General features: G+C 35.2%; 3 protein-coding genes across 4 annotated transcripts; all 3 read right to left on the reverse strand.

Moving 5' to 3' along the window:
* Positions 1-1,733: 1,733 nt before the first annotated feature.
* Positions 1,734-4,189, reverse strand: LOC142973069 (uncharacterized). 2 transcript variants are annotated; one of them, XM_076114621.1, is made up of 4 exons: positions 4,057-4,189; positions 3,141-3,350; positions 2,735-2,907; positions 1,734-2,566 (listed from the first exon to the last, which is right to left on the reverse strand). In XM_076114621.1, exons 1-4 carry the CDS (start codon positions 4,066-4,068, stop codon positions 1,897-1,899), a joined length of 1,065 nt encoding a protein of 354 aa, XP_075970736.1. In that variant the 5' UTR covers positions 4,069-4,189; the 3' UTR covers positions 1,734-1,896. The 2 variants fall into 2 exon arrangements, with proteins under 2 accessions (XP_075970736.1, XP_075970734.1); XM_076114619.1 differs by having other exon boundaries at positions 2,735-2,919.
* A 1,895-nt stretch (positions 4,190-6,084) lies between these two features.
* LOC142973079 (uncharacterized) lies at positions 6,085-9,582 on the reverse strand. The gene is made up of 4 exons (XM_076114632.1): positions 9,426-9,582; positions 7,690-7,935; positions 6,684-6,850; positions 6,085-6,273 (listed from the first exon to the last, which is right to left on the reverse strand). The coding sequence occupies exons 1-4, from the start codon at positions 9,435-9,437 to the stop codon at positions 6,207-6,209; spliced, it is 492 nt and encodes a 163-aa protein (XP_075970747.1). The 5' UTR covers positions 9,438-9,582; the 3' UTR covers positions 6,085-6,206.
* An 8,341-nt stretch (positions 9,583-17,923) lies between these two features.
* On the reverse strand, positions 17,924-19,046 carry LOC142973073 (cuticle protein 19.8-like). The gene is made up of 4 exons (XM_076114625.1): positions 18,900-19,046; positions 18,577-18,819; positions 18,263-18,429; positions 17,924-18,179 (listed from the first exon to the last, which is right to left on the reverse strand). The coding sequence occupies exons 1-4, from the start codon at positions 18,909-18,911 to the stop codon at positions 18,059-18,061; spliced, it is 543 nt and encodes a 180-aa protein (XP_075970740.1). The 5' UTR covers positions 18,912-19,046; the 3' UTR covers positions 17,924-18,058.
* Positions 19,047-21,037: the final 1,991 nt, after the last annotated feature.

Genomic DNA, 21,037 nt, shown 5'->3' on the forward strand with positions numbered 1-21,037 from the left:
TCGTGGGAGCTTTCATATCAATGGATATTTTAAGAATTTTCTGGTCCCAATGACTAAAATAGCGGTGTTCGCGGCGCAGTAGTTTGTAGTAATGTACATCTGTGCTTTAATATTACAACTTAGTACAGAATCTTGTATGCAAGGTTCGTGGCTAGTGGAGGAATACAAAGTTTGAAAATTGAGAACATCAGTGATCTGCAGGCTTTGCTGATGGTGGCCCATGTGTACAACTACGTTATTTTGGAAATGCCCAGAATTATTCATTAAGCCTAATATAGATAAATCGTCGCTTGCCAAGGTTCTCTACTAAGTTGTCGGACTACAGCAAAAATAAAAGATCCATGAGTTTCTTGAAGTTAATTTTTTCACTTCTCATCTCATTTCTTTAATGGACTGGCATTTTACTTAGGATTACCTGAAGTTTCGGTCACACTGACAGTGTCGTTAATTTAGCCTGCGCCATTATCAGGGAGTTTTGTTTATAAAAAGAAAAATATTTGGTAAGATTGATTCTTATAAAATTCCAGCAGAGACAGCAATTTCACCCTTAATATCATGCTAAAAAGTACTGACGTATAAGATTGTTTCACGCTGTCTTTAATATTTTTTAAAATAATTTTCTCATACTTCTGCGCGCGTTTTTCGTAAAAAAGGGACCAAAGTTTTTGGTTTACGTATTAATATATAGATTTGAATTGGCGCCACCCTACGGTTATCGTTGCAAATCTGCAACTTGCCTTCGTAGCTCGGTGCGATTCAGGTCAGTCATGATTTTACTTACTACTTCTGGTGTGAACCGCTAGATGGCGGGATTATTTGGTCATTCGAAGTTCAATCGAAGAGTTGTTATTTATTAGGGTAATATTTTGATCTGAAATGGATCGAAAGTGAATGAGGGCCAAATAAAATTACGGATCACTAACATTCGGAATGGTTTCATTATTTTGTCAAACTGTTGCTTAACATTGTCCAGGCTAGTTTTTGTTGGCATGTATACCATAATAAGGTGAACAATCTAATTTATATTTTGAGTAATTCTATTTGTTATGTGTCGGTTATACGCGATTCGGTTAATCGCACATCCATCGCCTTTGTGTAGCGTTATTCCAATATATTGTCCCACCAAAATCATTTCATGTAAAATGTTGCCATGATGGCCACATGAGGTTTGCCCTATGAAAAAGGTATTAGATCTCATGGAGAGCCTAGCTTTTGTATCTACATGGCCTAACTCTACTGACCCTAAATGGGAGCACGTATAGCTCGTTTGCTTGTTTGTATTTTTGCGTGTACTTTATATTTTACCTGATATTTGTACAATTCACATACGGTCATCTGATTCCAAACTAAGGAAAACTTGTACTATGCCAGCCGTACAGCGGATAAACATTTTTATATACGTATGTACTTCAAAAAAATCTAGGTTCGGAAGAGATACTGGTGTTCATTACATAAATATTTGCGGGGGTGGAATTTAGACCCACCACACGCGACGGTTAACAAAAATTATAAATCTATGATTAATGTACTCCTTTATATAGTGTTGATTTCTTGAAATCATAACGATTGAATTTAGGAATGTATGCACATTTATTTACATCCTTTTTTTTCCTTTTTAAAATTGCGTTCTACTATTTTTTACAGATTATAAATTATTCAAAAGTTTTAAAAGAGGATTCAGCCCATTAAAAATATTAAACTAACCTAAAGTTTTGATAATAAAACAATGCACGTAATTGAGCGCTCGCTTCCTTTATACGTATAAGTCTTGCATTTACATTAACATAATATTTATAAATTAAAAAAAATGTTATCACAATTACAATTTAACAGTTAACCATTGTCTCATTATGCCGCTGTTCAGTCTTCTTATTTTAAACAAATATTAATTTTTATTTATTGCCTGAACTTTTTTTGTTGAGAATGTCTGTAGTAACGTGGGTGAAAATAGTTTTCCCTTACGATAGCCCCGGACTTGTGGGACGGGTGTGCGCGGTTTTCTTCGTATTCGCGATGGTCCCGTCGGCTCTCTTCGTAATGTTCCTCTCTGACTGGCTTGTCATGTCCATGCCATTCAGCACGTTCATGGAAATGCCTGCTACCGTAACTACCTAATCCTTCAAGGATGGACATGCTACCGATGTCTTTGTTATATCCATCTTCATGTTTGTGCATCCTATGAATGTGGTGTCCGTAGTAGCGCTCAGGTTTCTTGTGTTCTTCACGGCGTCTGTCATCACCACCGTGATGATGTTTGTCATCGTCATGGTGTCTGTCGTGATGTTTCTTGCCACCGTAGTGTCCCCAGTGACGGTCGTGAATCCACCTGCCTACTTCTTCTTTACGTCCGCTTTCTTCTTCTTTCTCTTCTTCTTTTCCTTCCTCGGCGGCATTCTCATTACCATCTCCTTCTCCTCCTTGTGCTTCTCCACCTTCGCCGCCTTCTCCACCGTCGTCGCCTTGTTCGCCGCCTTCTTCAGAATTGCCTTCTTCTTCGCCGGCGTTTTCTTCTTTTTTGTGATCGTCGTGATGGTGCTCGTCTGAGTAGTGGACGATAGCGTGGAAACTAGACAGTAAAATATTTATTTTATTGTAAACAACAAATAAAGAATAAATGTATTTATTTCAATTTACGTAGGACTATCTTCTTAAATTATATTATTTCACAATGCTAATTCATTATAGAACAAGATTAGTACAGGCTGTGCAGCATAAAACGCCTGCGAAAACTCACCCGCTATGTTTGTCCGCGTGGTAAGTAACGACACGTTTGCGACCATCAGGTTGTACCAGCCAATACTCGCCTTTCACACTGTCTCCTTCCCTTGATTCTTTTTGACCTTTCATGTCATGTGAATGGGGATCATGCACTTTGTATGAGAACTCGTATGATGGATACGACCACGCCTGTGAAGAATGCTATAAGTGAAATTTTGTTTATGTTCTGCTTAAGTCAGTCATTTTGACTTTAATTAAATTGTTTGTGACGATTGTCAGATGATATGAAATTTTCCTGCTGTCTCTATTGTATGTAAGAAAAGTGTTTAGGTTACAAGACCAGTTATAAAATTATTTTCTTTCTCATATAGTTATTTTACATAGTTAATACTTTAATATGGAACATTTCTGTCGTGACTCACGTATTCGTCATGATGCTCCGGCTTTTTGGAACCGATATGCGACAACTCGCCGTGATGTCCACTGTGAACTTTCTCTTTTTCTTTTTGAACTTCTTTCTCCTTATGATGTTCCTTGTGGTGTTCCTTATGTATTATTTTGATCCGTTGCTCTGAGATCGCGTGATGTCCATCGCCAAGCACACATAGTGCTACGCTTAGAAGTATTATCGTCTGAAAATAAACATATTTTAAACCACCATACAAATATTCAAAAATATAATAAAAGTAGTTATTTTCTATACTAGTCATATTCTAAAATGGGAAAATAGTACGAATGTACATGAGCTTAAGGGCTCATAATAACAGTAGAGTTAGAGAAATATGTCGCTGTCTTTGCCTTACTAGCCAGTACGTGCATCATGAATTACTCTGAAATGATCGGATACATGATAAGAACCCATCAATAGTTGTGCTTTAACCTCGACGCAACGTTTCTAAATCGTTTATCCAAGAATCATGTTCGTGAACATTAATTCTAGTAAGTAGCTCATAATAATCTTAGTAGATAAAAAAAAAACAAATAAAGAATAATGGCACGCCACTGCGTGTTTGTTGCACGAAATATTGCCATATACTTTTGAATCATAATCAAGGTCCTCTCTTTAATTTAATAGATTGTATAGCACTATAAAAATACAATCTATTAAACAATCAAGCACGTTGTCGACGTATTTTAATTACATTTTTTTAAAAGGTTTAGCGCCATGTAAAGACAGTAGAAGGGCGAGCAGCGGATAATATTTAGAATATTTCGTTTACACAAATGCTTAGAAGAAACTTAGATCGCAATCGCAGTAATTGAATCTTGAAGAATATTTTCAGGGTAATTTCTTTTTTGTAAAATGATCCGAATTAGACAAATATCGAATGATCTTACCTTCCAAATCATCGTGAACCTGCCTTGAATCCCTACACTGTATTGATAATGTATCGTGATCTCGTCAAGTATTTATACACATATCGTTTGCCCTAAACATGTATATCCTGCAATACAATACACTTAAAGCAATTATATATCATTTTTTTCTGCAGATTTTCTCGACTTATGGATGGGTGTGTATCTTTCAATGCTATGAAAAGGAAATTGGGTTATTGAAACACTAGTGAAGTACTATAGTCTAATTCTTAATATATTATAATGATTTTTTTCATACATAAAATCATTTTACTAATACTTCAAAGTATTTATCCTTAAGTAGTTTGCTCTGATTTATTGAAGACCTTGCATAATACAAATTGGATGCAAGGTCTCAGCTCGTAAAAAGATCATGTATGAATTATTGGTTAGCAATTAGCTGTTATTAATCAGCTATAACAATGTTATTATTATTTTATTCGTAGTTCAGTGATTGGGATGTTGCATGTAACCGCATAAAATCATAACTACTTAATTACACTAAAAGTAAATCATCTCGCATTGCATCAATATTCTGTGTTTATGAACTATAATAAAAATGTCTATTCTCATTAATTAACTTCTATGGAAGCCTTTTGCAGTGATTTTCCGATCACAAATAACTATTTCAGGGATTAATTGCTGCTGCCTTAAAATTGTTGCTGAACTTCAAAAATATACACTAAGTAAGTTTCTTCAATCTATTTTTTCCAAAATATCTAGTAAAAAGATGTTAATTTATAAAACTTGTCCATAAAGAAGAACTCTGACGTCACTAGAACCTGAGTCTGTTAATATTTATTTTTGTTTTATTTAAAAGCGCAATACTTACCATAAAATAATTAGACAATACATACCGGTCTAAAATACGTTCAATCGCAACAATGCTAAACAGTTAAATTTTAATACTCTGTTCTTCATTTGTGAAATTAAATATTCTTAAAAGTATCCAAAGAGACAGGACGAGTATGTATAAACATGTAGTAGTAATATGTCTTGAGCACTTCATTAAGTAAATATAATTATGTACCATATTTTTTTGATCAATGCAGTCAAACTGCGTTGGTAGTTTTATGGGACATCATCTCAATAACTTTGTTATTGTATGTTTAATAAATAAATAAAAATCGTTTTCATAAGACTTAAGAATAAAAAAATTGAACATAAAGTTTCTACTAAACAACAATAGGTAAATTGATAAAGTAGTTTTGAGGCGGGTTTAACATCGACGTCGGAAGCACTACTCACAATTTACAAATAATTGCTTCAACTATGTTTAAAAAAGTTGAAGTACTCGAATATCTTTGCAACAATGTATGGTAACATAACATAATATAACATGTTTGGTAAGGCTATATGTTGTTTTTGCTATGAAAATATATTTACTATTTTTTATCGTACTACTGTTACTACAATTACCATGTTATATTGTTAAAAGCGCCTGCGAGAATGTTGGCACTTTTCATTGATCATGCGTAAAAGTATTATTTATTGTTAGTTAAAAAGCCTACGCTTCGGTTATTACCTACTACTATTACATTATAAGTTTTCATTTAAGTGATTATATATTTGTTTGCTTTCTCGATTTTTTTAAACAGGAATTACTTATACATCATGTATATCTTTAGACCTAATTTAAGTAAAGAATAGTTAACATGACTGTAGGTCATTCAACTTACGGATGTAATTATTGTTGTAATCGACAATAGTTGCATTCATTAGGTTTATTATATTTTTAAGCAGCGAAATATGTAATGTGAAAAATGTCTGCTGAGTTGCTAATTCCCCGTCTTAATTTCTAACGTTCGTAAATCGTTACAGACCCGTAATTTAATTCCATTAAAATTACTCGAGAAACTGTATTCCACGAACGTAAGAACCAGGGGCACTTTCCTGTATAATATTAGTCTAAAGTACTATAAAGTACTTTCATAAAAATATCTACTTTCAAAATATTTACAGTACTTCAGACATTATATTTTAATTTAAAGGTAAAATGAAAAACGCCTATTAAAAAATTAGCGCTAATATATTTAAATTGTATGCATTTGCATGTTGCGTGGTTTAGTACAATAGGCAGGCGGTATTTCTTCTTCCCAAGACTGGCTGAGTTCTTCGTCAAACAGTTACACTTATATGTGATGGTGGGCGTGATGAACATGATGATGAGGCGACGAGTGGTGGACGATGGCGTTGAAGCTGAAACAAGTTTATAAGCACTCATTATCTTTGACACTATTATGGAGTAACAAACTCTGTAGAGAGTTGGTATGGGTTTAATAAAACAATGGGAAATTTGAAAAAGCCATAGGTCTGCCAGTTATCAATGTTGTCATCTCAAATGATGATTGATGACCTTCATAAGACAGGGTGAAAAAGGAAAAGTTAGAAATTGTGCAGGTAAGACTTTGACAAAAATTGTTCTGATATTACTATAGTATTGGGACATAAAGAGGCGACGTGATAAACCCGGCTGATCTTATATAGTTTTGTTTATAGAATAAATCCTTTTACAATTACCTAAGGGGATTTATTCTACACAATAGTTGAACATAATCAGTTTCCTCTTTGCTTAAATAGAAAAAAAATCAAGTAAGTAAAACAGTTACCCGGTGTGGTCATCGGCATGGTACTCCACCTTCCTGAACCTGCCGTCAGGTTCGACGAGCTCGTAGCCTCCCTTCACCAGGTCTCCGTGGCGGTGTTCGTGCTGAGACTTCACGTCGCCGGTGTGGTGGTCGTGGACTGAATACTCGAATTTGTACTCGGGGAACGCCTGTTAAAATTTAAACAGTTAGTTATGCGTAAAAGCTTTACATTGCTATGTAGTTTTTGTACGCGGTGAATCTGGCGATCCTAACATAAATATTAGTATGGGTAAAGATTTGCAGATGTCAAGATCTCCGACCCAGATGACTTAACAGACTATGCGTCTTTTCTTTACATGGTACTAAGATATTTTACAGCTATTATTAAGTACATGATAGAGCTTAATCAAGTCTGTATTCATAAAGAAAGTTAAACGTCACAAATTATGCTATGGAACACTTACACTGAGGCAAAAACGTGTTATTGATTGAAGAAATTACTTGTTTCTAATGTCCTTAGGTTCTAGGCTAAATAGTCAGGAAGAGAGTATTCACTTGCATTATATAATTCTAACTTGCTTTGATTACACTTCACAATTCCTCCTCAGGGAGTGTTACAATTTATTATTCACATTTGCAAGAATGTCTATTTGGATTTATTCAAATAGGCTCTCAGAAATGTTCTGAGTTTAGTTATTGATCAAGATAATTACGATACAAAACAGTTAAGACTCCAGCAAGTTTGTAAACCGGTGAGTGATGGTTTAAGGAGTAAGAGAATCTATATCTGATTTAATAAACACTTAACTTCATTGCGGAAATTTATATTAAGTTGTAGAAGTTAATTAAAATTATAAATCCAATTCCTAATATTGTAATCTTTTTGTGAGCATACTATATCGCATATTACGCTGCACCAGCTAAGATAAATCATTATGATATAGTTAATTAGCTGTTTACCGATCGGTGACGAGCTAAAATAGGAAGGTAGCCTGACAAAGCCTTCCAGTTTTTTCAAAATACTTACATAATGGTCATGGTGAGGTACATGATGGATCGGGAGCACATGAGGCTCGTGGTGGATCAGTGGTACATGATGGTGAAGCGGTATGATCGGCTGGTGATGGACCACGGGGTGGTGGATGGCTACAGGGTGGTGTGGTCCGTCATGCTTGTGTAGTTCCTGGTGGGACACTGCCGGATGGTGGTGGTGATGGTGGTGGAACGGGAAGATGGCCTGGCACGCAGACACCAGCGCGAACAAAGCTAGTACCTGTGGAAAAAGATATGTTTATAGGAGGAGGAGGTTGATAAAATTTACATTACAGTGTTGTTAATTAAATTTAAGTTAATTTATATCATTGTCGTTGTAATTAGTATCTGTCCTGTCGACTTTTGTCAACTTGCTGCATCCTTAATTTTTGGCTCAATTATAAATAAATCGATTAGCGGATTTGCTATGATTGGTTTCCTCTTTGTTAGATAGGCACAATAAAACAATGGGGTTGCATTCACAACTGCCTGCCGGAACTTTTCTTTTGCTTGGTGCATAATCATTGCGCACTGCAGCAAATATTTATGAAGTCCTATGAAACTCAGTTATAACCGTAATTCGATACCAAGTGCTGGTAACATTGCTTATAGCTATAATTTAGTTTAAACAAAGCAAAGATTTATTACATCTTCTGTAGTATTTCAAATGTTTATGAAATAACGATTTGTAGTAAAGGCATGATTCTACTGCGAGGTAAATGACAAGAAGTAGGGACTGAAGTCCATTGCATCGCGCAACTGTGTTGATATCTGCATATACTAATAGATTATCCGGAGTGTTGTTTTGAAGTGATCGTATCACATTAACTTGGTTAGATAATCTCACGCAAGTTTAATGATTGCGTGTATACACAATGCGGATTGCTCGTTAGAAATTCTAACGATTTCTAGCAATTTGTTATTGGATTTACAATTAAAATAGGTAGTATTATTCGACGACTGATGTATTTAACTCCTATGCTTCATTGCATTAATGTGAGAGATAACTTTGGAATACCGAATGACGCATTAAATTCTTCGATTAATTGCTTTTAGTTCTCCTATTAGTATGCGCTTTATGTTGACGCATTTTGCCGTGACAGCGCAATTGTGCAGCCGGCAGTATCGATCCGATCGAAATAGTTCCTTTCTACTGTTTATTTTAATATTAAATGAACAACAGTTATTTCTTATAGCTCTGAGCTATTTATAGTAACGACAACTGGGACCTAGATCATGGTATCGATTGCTTAATACTGACAAATGAATTAGAGATAAATGGTTTGATAGTAAAACTTTACAGATTATCTGTCTGTAATAAGAATATGATTAGTAAAAGTCTCGCGATCCGTTTTGAAAGTTCTTCAGGCGTGTATTTTTTGGCCTTGGAGGAGGTTAACACCCGAGTCTATTTTAACTTTAGCTGAATAGGTGATAAATGATATAAATCGGCTTTTTTGTATAACTGAACCAGCAACAATTTAAACTATACGTATTTAGACGAAAAAATGGAATAGATTTTTTTATCTGGTAACATTATGCACAGCACTAATTGAAAATAAGTCGGCCTATTATAACTAATGAGTACTAATACTTGAAATATACACCAGCTATGATACACATACTATTTAGTTTAATAGGAAACGTTTAGTGTTATTAAGGTATAACTTCACATACACTAAAATTAATTTACAATAAATGCTAAAGAAAATTGATTGAGAGAAAACTTACTTTAGAAATCATTTTAATGAACACAAACACGTGAGACTTATGTTCTCGTGGATAGCACTAAAAGACAATAATGCCTGTAGCTTTGGTTCATTAGTTTATATACAGCTAATAATTGTGGGAATTATTAGAGCAAAAATCCATTGATCAATTTCCCAGGGTTTGCTAACAGCCCTATCGTAATGTGGAGGTATGCACGCAGTAGGTAGCGGACGTAGCCGTCTAATAAAATAGCATGTTTCATTTTTAACGAGCTATTTTTGGAGTTCTGTAGTACAAGGAAAGTGTGTCCTGTTGACCATTTCATCCATTCAAGTATTCTGTCAGTCACACAAATAAAGTTGAGCAGGCATCGCATCTAAAGCACCATATATTATTTTAAAATAATTCCGCACTAAGTATCCCTTGAGGGCGAAAATAAAATGGAATTCATATCAAATTTTAAAACATTAATGTGTATCAGACACAGTATTTATTCGTTTAATATTTTAAAGTTTGCGTCGTATTACAGAACACTCGAATCATATCAACCGAAATGTACTTGACCAATAAAATATTATGTAATAAACAATAAATTTTTACGTGTAAATTTAACGAAGAAAATATACAAATAAATAAAATTGAACAGGCGTGTGCGTTTCTTATTTATTTCAAATTATTCAAATAACTATCGCGCAGAATTATAAATTTGACTATATATTTATCCTTTTGATAAATAATCGTACCTACTGAATAAGAGCGGCGTCCTCTGTAGCGCTCATATTTACTTCAACTAATAAACTTTCGTCTAATATGTTTTCCGCATCTAGTAGTTCAATGTATATTACATTGGACAAGATATTCTCGGTCGCGAATTCTGAATATACTCGACCAAGTAAGTAACTCTGACAAGTGTTTTTCCAGAGGTATTATAGTCGTATAGTACATTCATATGGAATATTTGGCGGAAAGAATTTACCTTGTAAGGTATTCGGCACTGAGGAAATCAACGCATTTTTGTACGATTTGTTACGGTACTAAAACTATGTTATTATCTTTTGAGTTGAGTAAGTGATTCAATTAAGTTTTTCCTGTTGAGAAGGGCGATTTATTGCATGCAAGGCCTACAATTTTAAAGTTTATTGAAGCAAATAGGAGCTAAAATGTACTGCAATTTTTATTTCTCCATTATTTTACGAAAATTATAAACCAGCACAAAAAGACATTACCTATATTTAAAAAACTGATCTGTTAAATATGTGTATGCGTCTTTTGACTATATTGCGTTTCTTCCCCGAACATAAAAGCGATGAAGCAAACACAGAGCGAGTCATAAAATAGCGTTTATGAGATAAAAATCATTCCACGCGTGGTTACAACAAATCATTTCCTTGACGTTTGCATTTTCCACAAAAACAGTGTCAACGTTGGGCCAGTGTTACTCAAGACGATTTGTCGAGTATTGCATTAACTCATGTGGGAATGCGCGTGTATCGTTAAAGAAACGCGACAATGAGACACATACTTGTACATGTTTATGTTACGGCTACACTCAATTGAGAAATAACTATGATTACCAAGAATTGAATGCTCTCAAACTATAGTGTAGACTTGTCCGTAACGCATATAATATGTCGTTATGTGGTCCGTGTAATCCGATATTATTGTGCTTAGTTGTTGGGTGATGAAAATACCGGTCCCTAGGCCACCTAAATATGCTTTGTGCAGATTTTTATATAGCTCTATACTTTAAGCGATTATTAAGACCACATAAAATTTTATTTCTGTCAAATAATTTGCAGGTTAACTAGAACTAGTTAGTTCTTTATAAGTTCATAATTTTTACGACAGCTGTTAGAGCAACTATGGTCAATGATCAGGAGACATTTAATAATGTTGATGTAATTGCCCAATACCCGCTACTGTTTTATGATTTACAATTATTGGGTAGACTCTTTACGGCGAATATTAATCTGAATGCTAGCCAATTAGGGGAAGTTGTGTAATTATCTAATTATTGTTTCAGTTTATGGGAAAATACATTCAATTTTGTGTCTTAAAAATTAATGTCGTTTAGGTAAACGCTGGGGACTGAGTTACTAAATACGTAAGAAAAAGAGTTTACCACGCAATTAAAGTAATAAACAATATACTGCAACTAGACAGGTTTAATATAAACCGGTGTCTATTGAAAAAAAAACGCACATCCGTCTTACAAATTGAAATTTTCGTAACTCATACCAACTGGGTATAAGTATACACACTTAACAAGACTACCTTGTGCCTAATTTAATTTTCTTGCTCCGATTGTCTATTACTGCATAATGTCGATAATAATACACTTAGCATAGCTATTTAAGTGAAATGTGTGTTCGTGTTTAGTGATTTTGTTTTGTCAAGCCCCATTATTAGTCGAAGTAAACGAGTCGAATTGCACAATACGAACAAAGCCCGACGGCACCGCACTATTTATAAAGGTGGGTACACGCTATAGTAAACGAACAACTAGTGTTCTATGTATTCATGGTTCACCTCTCAGTTCAGCTGGCATTCAGCTTAGCCGGACTTCTATCACATTGCTTCTTATATCTCATTATTTGATCGTAAAAATCACGATTTAAGGTAAAAGTGGAATTCAAAACGAAATTGAATTAATAAATGTATATCGTCCGTCGTCTTTTGTGTAATTAGTTTTTTAGCACAAATTTAGACAAACACGACTTGTAAATGATTCATTACTTTATTTGTTAAAATACAATCTAGGTTGGTTATTTTATATTTTATTTGTTTGATTATGAAGAAGCACATTGTAATTCGAGTAAGCAACTGTTACAAGCAAACGCCGTACCGTTACAAACAATCGCAACAGTGTGGAGCAAGTCTAAACAGTTACACTTAAATTGTTTTCAGGTCAATGTCTAAATGAGGAGGTGGCGGTTGGCGACGACGCCGCTGCTTACGACACAATCATAAACAAGGAGCATGTTAACGTTATCTTCATTAAAATCTATTTTGTGGAACAATATTGCACGCGGCCTAACTTTCCCCGATTCTAACCCGCTGCGATATTTCAACGCGTTACGTGTATGTCAAAAGTTGCGTACTTTTTGTTTACCAATTACATTTTTGATACTATTTTAGTAATGTGACTTAAAATATATTTTTTGAAGTTAAGCAATAGGTTTAATAATCGTTGGGCAATAGACTGAACTAGTTTATAGGATAAAGTAATTTTCGAGGACAGTAGCTTTATCAAACTTATTTAAAAAAAAATGGAAAATTGCACAAATCAAATACGGATATTTATAACAAAAAACTTAATAGAAATAAATTAGGTAAAGAGGTACACAAGATTTATAAGTTAACAAGTTAAAGTCCTTCAACTTAACAGACTGACAGAGGCTCAGGGACTACGCTTTCTATCTCGCATCATAGCGTGTATTGTTCAGCCTGATAATCAAGTCAGACCTTGTCAGTCATACTCAGCGAGTAAAGTGGCAACGTACGTGCCACGGCTCGTGAACAATTCTGTGAATTTTCATGACTGATTAATTTTGTACTTTAATTACTGCCACACGTTGGACAAGGTTGAAGACTTAATTAACGGAATAATGACAGTCATTTTCAGTACATTATCAAAGTCAATAGAAAATTATAATGAAAGTGACACGATGATAGTTTTGTCATTGATTTTATACTCGGTCTTGGCCCCTATTCTGCGGTGAAAAAGATTTTGAATTCCTTTCAGATGCCATATTACACCGTAATTTTACATTGTACAAGTTTCTTTAGGCATAAAACATAACATTTTTGGAAATCTGTTTGTATTTGTTAAAAAATGCGAATAATTTCGGCAGTCACTACCTACATCCGTTTTTACAAAAAACTTATCATACGCAATCTTAATGGTGTATCAGCTTATCAATTGTCCTGTGTTATTCATGCCCAAATATCAGTTACGATAGTCTATAATAACGTATAACCTATAAGCCCTTAAGTGTACTGTTCTCAAACATTGACGCATGTTTTATGTCGGTGAGGAAACAAAGCAATTACTTCCACCGTATCGCTATGCACGACGCGTAAAATGATAATTGTCGGTAATTTCTGTGCACAGTGCACCGGTACGATCGCGTGGGAATATTTGCTTCAAGCTGTCAAACGCGCGTAGAACGCGATACGGCGGATACTTGCCCTGCTTAGATATTTGATACGTTTCGATATTATCACTCGGACATTGCAAGGCTTTTGGTTTGCGGTGTCGATAAGGCCACAATTAACTTGGGACAAAATCGTGAGAAAAAAATATGCCCGGCTAATCTTGCAGGGCACTTGCTTCTCTTCTTGTAAAGATTAAAAAAATATATAGTAGGCATATGCTATTACAAGAAAACTACTAACTTACTGAAAATAAGCTTTCGTAACATTTATTCTCTTCCTGAGTAGTTATCTGATTAGTTGAGAAGACAATATTCGTCATTGTCACAAATAGAATCCAATTGCCCAGCAACAATGTGTTAAAAATAAATCTTTTTTGTTCAAGGTTTAATCCTATTTGTGTTCTGTAAGTTAATAAGCAGTAAAGTTATTTCAAGTTCAGTAAACTATGATGTCTATTTACTGAAACGGATGTAATAGGCGACTCGGGCGTAGGCGTGACGAATTGAGAGCGCGACAATGAACAGAACAGATTGAACAACCTTCATAGTACAAAATTGAATAAATATAAGCTATCTGCTTACGTGTTTACTCCCAATTTAGCTTTGACTAATTAAAAACTATGTAAAAATGTATGACTGTTTTTGTTACAGTGATTTATATTGTTTGAATTGTATTTAAATGTAAAGACGTACAAGGAAGTTGTTTACACATTAAGAGTAATGTTTGGGCAGTAAATCACTACTGTATTTTCTATACTAGTCCTTTACATGTTCTGATAAGTATTACGAAGATGTACGCTGAATGTATGATAATTCATAAAATACAAATTTGCTGGAGTTTAAATTGAAAGTATTGGAATTGACTGCAGCTAGAAATGGATTATCTTATTTTTATTAATCGTATTCAAAATTTAATCACTTTAAGAAAAAGCATTATATAATCGATGCATTCAATGCGTTAAGTAACTAAATCTGGTCAGTAAGATATTTTTTTATTTTAAATTTTTCTAATGGCATCGTTTTTTTTTCAAAATAAACATTAGTTTTTATCTAACAATTGCCTGAATGGTTTTTGTAAGATAAGAAACGGAGAACACTAAACTGAAAAGGCATTGTTCTTAGTGTGAGTATCTCAAATCAGTATTTAGACAATTATGTCTTACATACTGTCTATTGTCAGCACAGCACGTGCCATCTGTAACACGTGAGTTTTGGAAACCCGTACTCTCATCTGAATAAAAAACTAAACATAGAATCGAACATTTATTGATCCGATTGAATGTATCATATTTGCTTCTACGTGCGTCTAAAATAAGCCTTTTCAAATTTTGTAAAGCATCAATAGGTAGGGCCAAGCGCGGCTAAAGATCGGTTAAATCGTCTTTTTAAATAACAATTGTTAATTTAAAAAATACTTCATATGGTAGCATTCTGCATTGTTATCACGTATAAATGATGAGGTTATATACAGCAAGTTATATAAGATAAAAACAAGTTAACTTAGCACAGTAACATTTACCGTAATAATATCGAATTACGACCAAATAAATTAATTTAACATTATAATTATTAGTTTACACGGAAAGCTAACAAATGGCGACATTCCAGGTAGCTAGGTATTGTCATGAATGAACAGAAATGGAAACCAAGCCCGGTCGCTGCGACTATCGACACGAAACAATGCGAGTTTAACTCGAGCGCACGCTAAAAGGCTTGTTCACAGTGATCGGTTGTCGGTAGTCGATAGTAGTTACTACTATCGATTCCCTACTGTAGGGAATCGAGCTACAGTACATTATCATTATTAGACGTGTACTAACGATACTACGTATAAAAAATATCAGATAGATAGCATACTATTGTATCAATTTTTAACTGTCACAAATAACAGTTACTAAACTGACATGATGATGACTCCATTTGTAATATTATGACACTGGTGAGAAAAACAATAAATATTATTGCCATTTTATCACCTTCTAGTTAATGTGTTGTTACTTCGGCAATATATAAAAAATTGCACGCTTGAATAATGGCATTTAGCATAATGGCATCTTACTTACTTAACTAAACTATGTAGTCATTGCAGTATGTAGAGTCATATTTCTAAAACTATGTGAATTGAAAATCGATCGAAGGTAATTAATATTAAATAAGTACGTTCTTTCATTTCTTTTTAGAGCTGTATTCGACAACAAGCAAACAAAAGTCCCTAAGGGCTCAAACCCCAATTATAGGTTTGACAACGGCAATTATAATTAACTTAGCCCTCCGAATTGCATTCACGTAATTTGGCAGTTGATTTCATCTTACCACTAATTGTTGCGACATAGTGCCCTGGAATGAACGCGGCCTATGTCACGCGTAGTCGTCGGATCATTATCTCGTGGACCCAAGGTCACCTCTCGTTCGACTGTTCGACAGTTCAACTAACTCGAACATGATTCACCCCATTCTCTAGAATCAGCGAAAAATTCCAAAATTAAGGAAGTTCGCAAAAAATATTTAATAAGCTTGAATAATCTGTATTACTAAAATAAACGCGACATGACCATTATTTATTAAAGTTCTGCAACTAAAGGTCGATATTAAGATTTACACAATATGGATCAATCTAGATTTTTATCTCGAGGGTTTCCTCGGCTACTTGGAAGGGCACATAGGGTGAAGATGTATTCACCATTTCAGCTTCATTATTTGTTTAATGAATGAATGAGTTTGCAGCAATGGAGCATTTCTTTACGCCTTTCCTCTAAAAAATTTTAGTTGTCTAGTATGAATGAGTACAAAGCCTAATGTTTTGTAGTTTTATGTGATAAATTTTGCTAATCTGTGAGTAATTGTTTCAGGAACAAATACATAAAATGCGATAAGCTCGTCAAAGCGAATTTGAATAATTGAATAACAAGTTAGTTTTGTCTAAAGTAAAATGTAAAACAATGTATTGTATCTACGTTTATTCCATTTAGTCACATATTAGTTTTGACAATGAGAAAAGGAAATCACGTTTTGTCAAACATTACTCTTTACTTGGGATTTTCCTGGATTTTTATGACGCATTACTACATTCTGTAAAATAATTTACTCAAAGATAGACATTTTGTCCTTATAATATATGTTTAGATAACAATTCAGCAACCAGGTACTGGAGCTGGATGAGAAAGAAATGTTTATTTTACACTTCGCTTTTAGTGAGGGGTTGGAAAGTGTACGAAATGATTATTTTTCACTATTGGTACTCCACATTCCTAACGCTGGTAGTTCGTTTATTTAACAAAGATTTATTCACTTCACTTGCCCTATTATGAAAGATCGCCGGACATTGATTGAACGTTATTTTATCGTCGCATCCTGCTTTAAAGTTGAACATAATGGCAAGTAAATAAATCATGAAGGATAATGATACTGTTATTTTCCTTTGTTTACGTAGGTAATGCGTTATATAGCCGAACATACTTCACACTTTATAAAGGTGATTGATCACCAGTAGCGCGATGTTGAAACATAACCTTTATTGAACCTACATGCTTACATTTTCGTAGACAATTGTGGCAATTCATATCATTACGATTTACACATAATGGGATTTTGTTTGTAGGCTCACAAATTGGCAGTCGTTACAGTGATTGCATTTAAATTGATGTCATTTATTGCAGAAATTACATTCACAAATGAAGGGATGTGTGGAGCGACACCGTGACCTGAGTGAACACACTTCACGCTTCTAGAAACATTAGGCTAATTAAATTATACTATGTATTTACGTACAATGGGTGTGTTATACAGAATGACATAAACAAAGGTGCAATAACTTAAATTGTTAGTTTTTCTAGGCCGTCGCGCAGTAGCTAAAGCGGTTAAGATTTTGCGCAACTCTCCATACAATGTTCTGTAATTATCGCACCAAATCACTGGGCAAGGAATGCGCGGGCGCCTCAGTAACTCAGCACGCAACGCAACTACGCGTGTCCACATAAATAACAACAGTAATTATTTCGAGCCAATGTCTTATGATTCAAGGGCATAATCGAAATTAATTGTACTCAATGCATCTACTTAGTGCCTGAGGGCAGTTACATACGTAATCTGTTGTAGGAACTGAGTGCACTCGTCGTTAGAGTCGTTACGCTTGCTTTTATTGCGTTCCAATATTATGTGTTTGTAGTTTTATTTGTGTTTTGTTTTGAAATAGTCGTGGTATGCTATGCAACTGACTTGTAATCTTTTTGATATATTTTGAATTTTTAACATTGCTATGGCTATATTATATGTTCGAATTGCTTTGGTATTCAGTAGTTTTAAAAGTTCAGTGTTCACGGTTTGTGCTTAATGTTTTAAGGGTTATATATGAAAACTAGTGTGTGTATTTCAGCAGCTGAGTATTTTATTTACATTCGAGTATAAATTCGTATTCATCATCATCATCATCATTATGTACACATAAATATCACAATCAGTCATCCGTCATCATATCACACGATTAGCGCTAGTTGTTGTTTAGTAGTGGAGACCATGATGTCCGTGGGCGAGGGGAGCGACGGCGTAGTGCGCGACGGGGGCGGCGTGGACCACGGGGGCGGGGTGGTGGCCGGGGGTCTTGTGGACCACAGCGTTGAAACTGTAAGTAAATAGTATTGATTACATATCATTTTCATAAATTATGTTACAGACTTACTTAAATGACTGAAGTCCAAAACTTACCCGTGGTGGTCGTCAGCGGTGTACTCTACTTTGCGCACGGAACCGTCAGGCTCAACCAGGGAGTAGCTGCCGTGCACGGCACCACCGTCGCGGCTCTCGTGCTGGGTCTTGTGGTCACCGGTGTGGGGGTCAGCCACGGAGTAGGCATAGTCGTATTTGGGGTGAGACTGCGGAGGTTATAAATCATATTACAATCTAGACCTTAAGTAATAACAAACTATCTTAGATTAAAGGAAATGGCTTTAGGATGTCCGTTGATTACCAACAATAATCCGATTTTAAGGGGAGACCTTGTTCTTATTTTTTATACTTACGTATTCGCCATGAGCAACGGCGATGGGGGCAGCGTGGACTACGGGGGCGGCGTGGACGATGGGGGCAGCGTGGACGATGGGGGCGGCGTGCACCAGGGGAGCGGCATAGTGGCCATGTGCGTAGTGCGCAGGCGCGGCGTAGTGCGCGGGAGCGTCGTGGCGGACGATGCTCTGGGAGGAGACGGCGCTGTGGTGCAGGAGACCCGCGTTGGCAGCAGCCAAGAAGGCGCTAAGGGCGAACACCTGCCAATAAAAACAAATATTAGTATTTTTTTATTCGAATTAAACTCAAATATTAATAAAATATATTGAGCCTCTCTTACTTTGGTGAACATTTTGCACTAGTTAATCAGAGCAGGTGACTGATACCATTATCGGTCCGGAGTGTGACTTTTATATGAAAAGCTAAACGGAGCCGCAGTCCTGGCGCGTGGTGGGGCGTGCGGTCACTTTAGTTCCGTAACTTTGACACCGCGAGGTCGCTGGTACTCGCACACATAGATTCTATAATAATTCACAGACAATCGCCTTCCCGCGCCGCCCGCGGGCGCCCTGCATCGACATATCTACGTCGACATTATCTCCAATATCGATGTTGCGTGAGTAATTGCGATAATCAATCTAGTTTTTATTGTGATTTGTACTATGGAAACAAGGGCGTCGTCTGAGTGATTCGAAGACATTCGTTTACATTGTGTACGAAGGTTTTGGTTACCAAATATGTGCTCATTACGAAACTGTATTATTAGCTATAGAATATACATTACAACTATTTGTATGTTTTTTTATTGACTACTATCTACTGGCGTTGTTTACTAAGAAGCGTATGTTACAAACATCAATCAAGAATACTTGATTACAGTTATTGTTAAAGTAATGTATAAGTTTGTAAATATATAAATGTAAATAGTAAGTAAAGTTCGAACTCTCAAAGCTCAGCTGCACGTTGTCAATTTCATATTCATATGTTAGCGAATGTGCAACATACTGCGACATCATGCCTTGCATCGTTACTTTAACATTTGAGACGATTCTGGTTTATTATTCGTAATATCTTTTGTAGTGTTTTACAGAAGAATTTTTGAGTCATGTAGGGGTGGGTTTTTTGTACATTAAACGTTTTTTTGGGAACGTTTCTATCAAGTTAATTAACAAATCTATAATGATGCTATTCACTGCCGCTTTACAGCACCCCCTATTGTGGAATTTACTAGCAACTATAAGTAAGTTCCACAAAGCTTTCAGAATAATTACTTCGATCGACTCCACCTTGATATCTGATAGGAAAATTGTGTCATACCTATGATTTTAATTAAACACTACAATTGAAATTTGATTGCTCCAAATTATCTGTAAGTGAGTATGAATTGCGAAATGGCATATCGAATGCACTGAGTTCAACCACACGACGCGGTCAAATATTCGTACCTACCTACTATGCCAATGTTGGGTGGTATTTAGTTTCCTAACCGATGTTCGTAATGCGATCACAGACACTCGATATCATAAATTAAGTGTTGTTGTAACTAATAGACCCAGTGGTGGTACAAAAAATAATTTTGATAATAGCCCGTGTTTACCAAACAGACTGTGTCAGAGTTAGCAATTAACGTAGCGCTTTATCAAAGTAGTTTAATTAGATATTACTAAAACAGGTAATCCACTTACTATATTTGTTGGGATCAGAGTGATATGTTTGTGATTAGTTAATCTAACTCTAACAAATAGTATTGGACAGACCAATTCATAAGTAAAAAAAGTTAGTTAATTATTATTCATTTAAAATATCATTGCTCCGATGTCAAACATATCGCGTAAGAAAATCGATTATTTACGAAAATAGGCTATCTAGCTTTTTGTAAACGATGTGAGAGCATATGACATTCAAGTTATTACTTAGTTACTTACACATTAAATACCTAGCGCCTCGTTAAACCTATTACTATCTATACTCTATCATTAGTGTTCGACAGAAACTTACTTTTTGTTTGTTTGTGACTCATACAACTTAGTCAATAAGGAAACAGACTTCTATTTAAACAAATTCGATAAAGTTCAGCATTGTCCTCAAAATACCCTTACAGAATTCCAATTGTTTGGAACACAATATTGAGAACAATTTGAAAGGCTCGCACGATTATTATCCGTTTCTGATTTAATTGTAGTACATTGTGCTAAAGGTCCTGGCTATCGTGCTGAGGTCCGGCGATCGGGTGGTGGTCGTGATCCGATACCGCCACTGTCACGGAAGCTCGATACCTATTTCTTACTTAATATGAAACCCGACTTCGCATCCAGCGAACAGTTTGTCAGTTTTAGTTTGCTTACTATTTATCTGATTTTGCAAACAGTTAGTAAGTTTGTTTCAGATGCATGAAGAAGGATGATTGAAGACATTTTTCGAGAGTTTTAAATATTAGTTTATATTAAATACATTAAAAAGGTTCCGGATTTTTATTGA

This window comes from Anticarsia gemmatalis, chromosome 5, assembly GCF_050436995.1.
Source record: "Anticarsia gemmatalis isolate Benzon Research Colony breed Stoneville strain chromosome 5, ilAntGemm2 primary, whole genome shotgun sequence".
Taxonomy (NCBI): Eukaryota; Metazoa; Arthropoda; class Insecta; order Lepidoptera; family Erebidae; genus Anticarsia; species Anticarsia gemmatalis.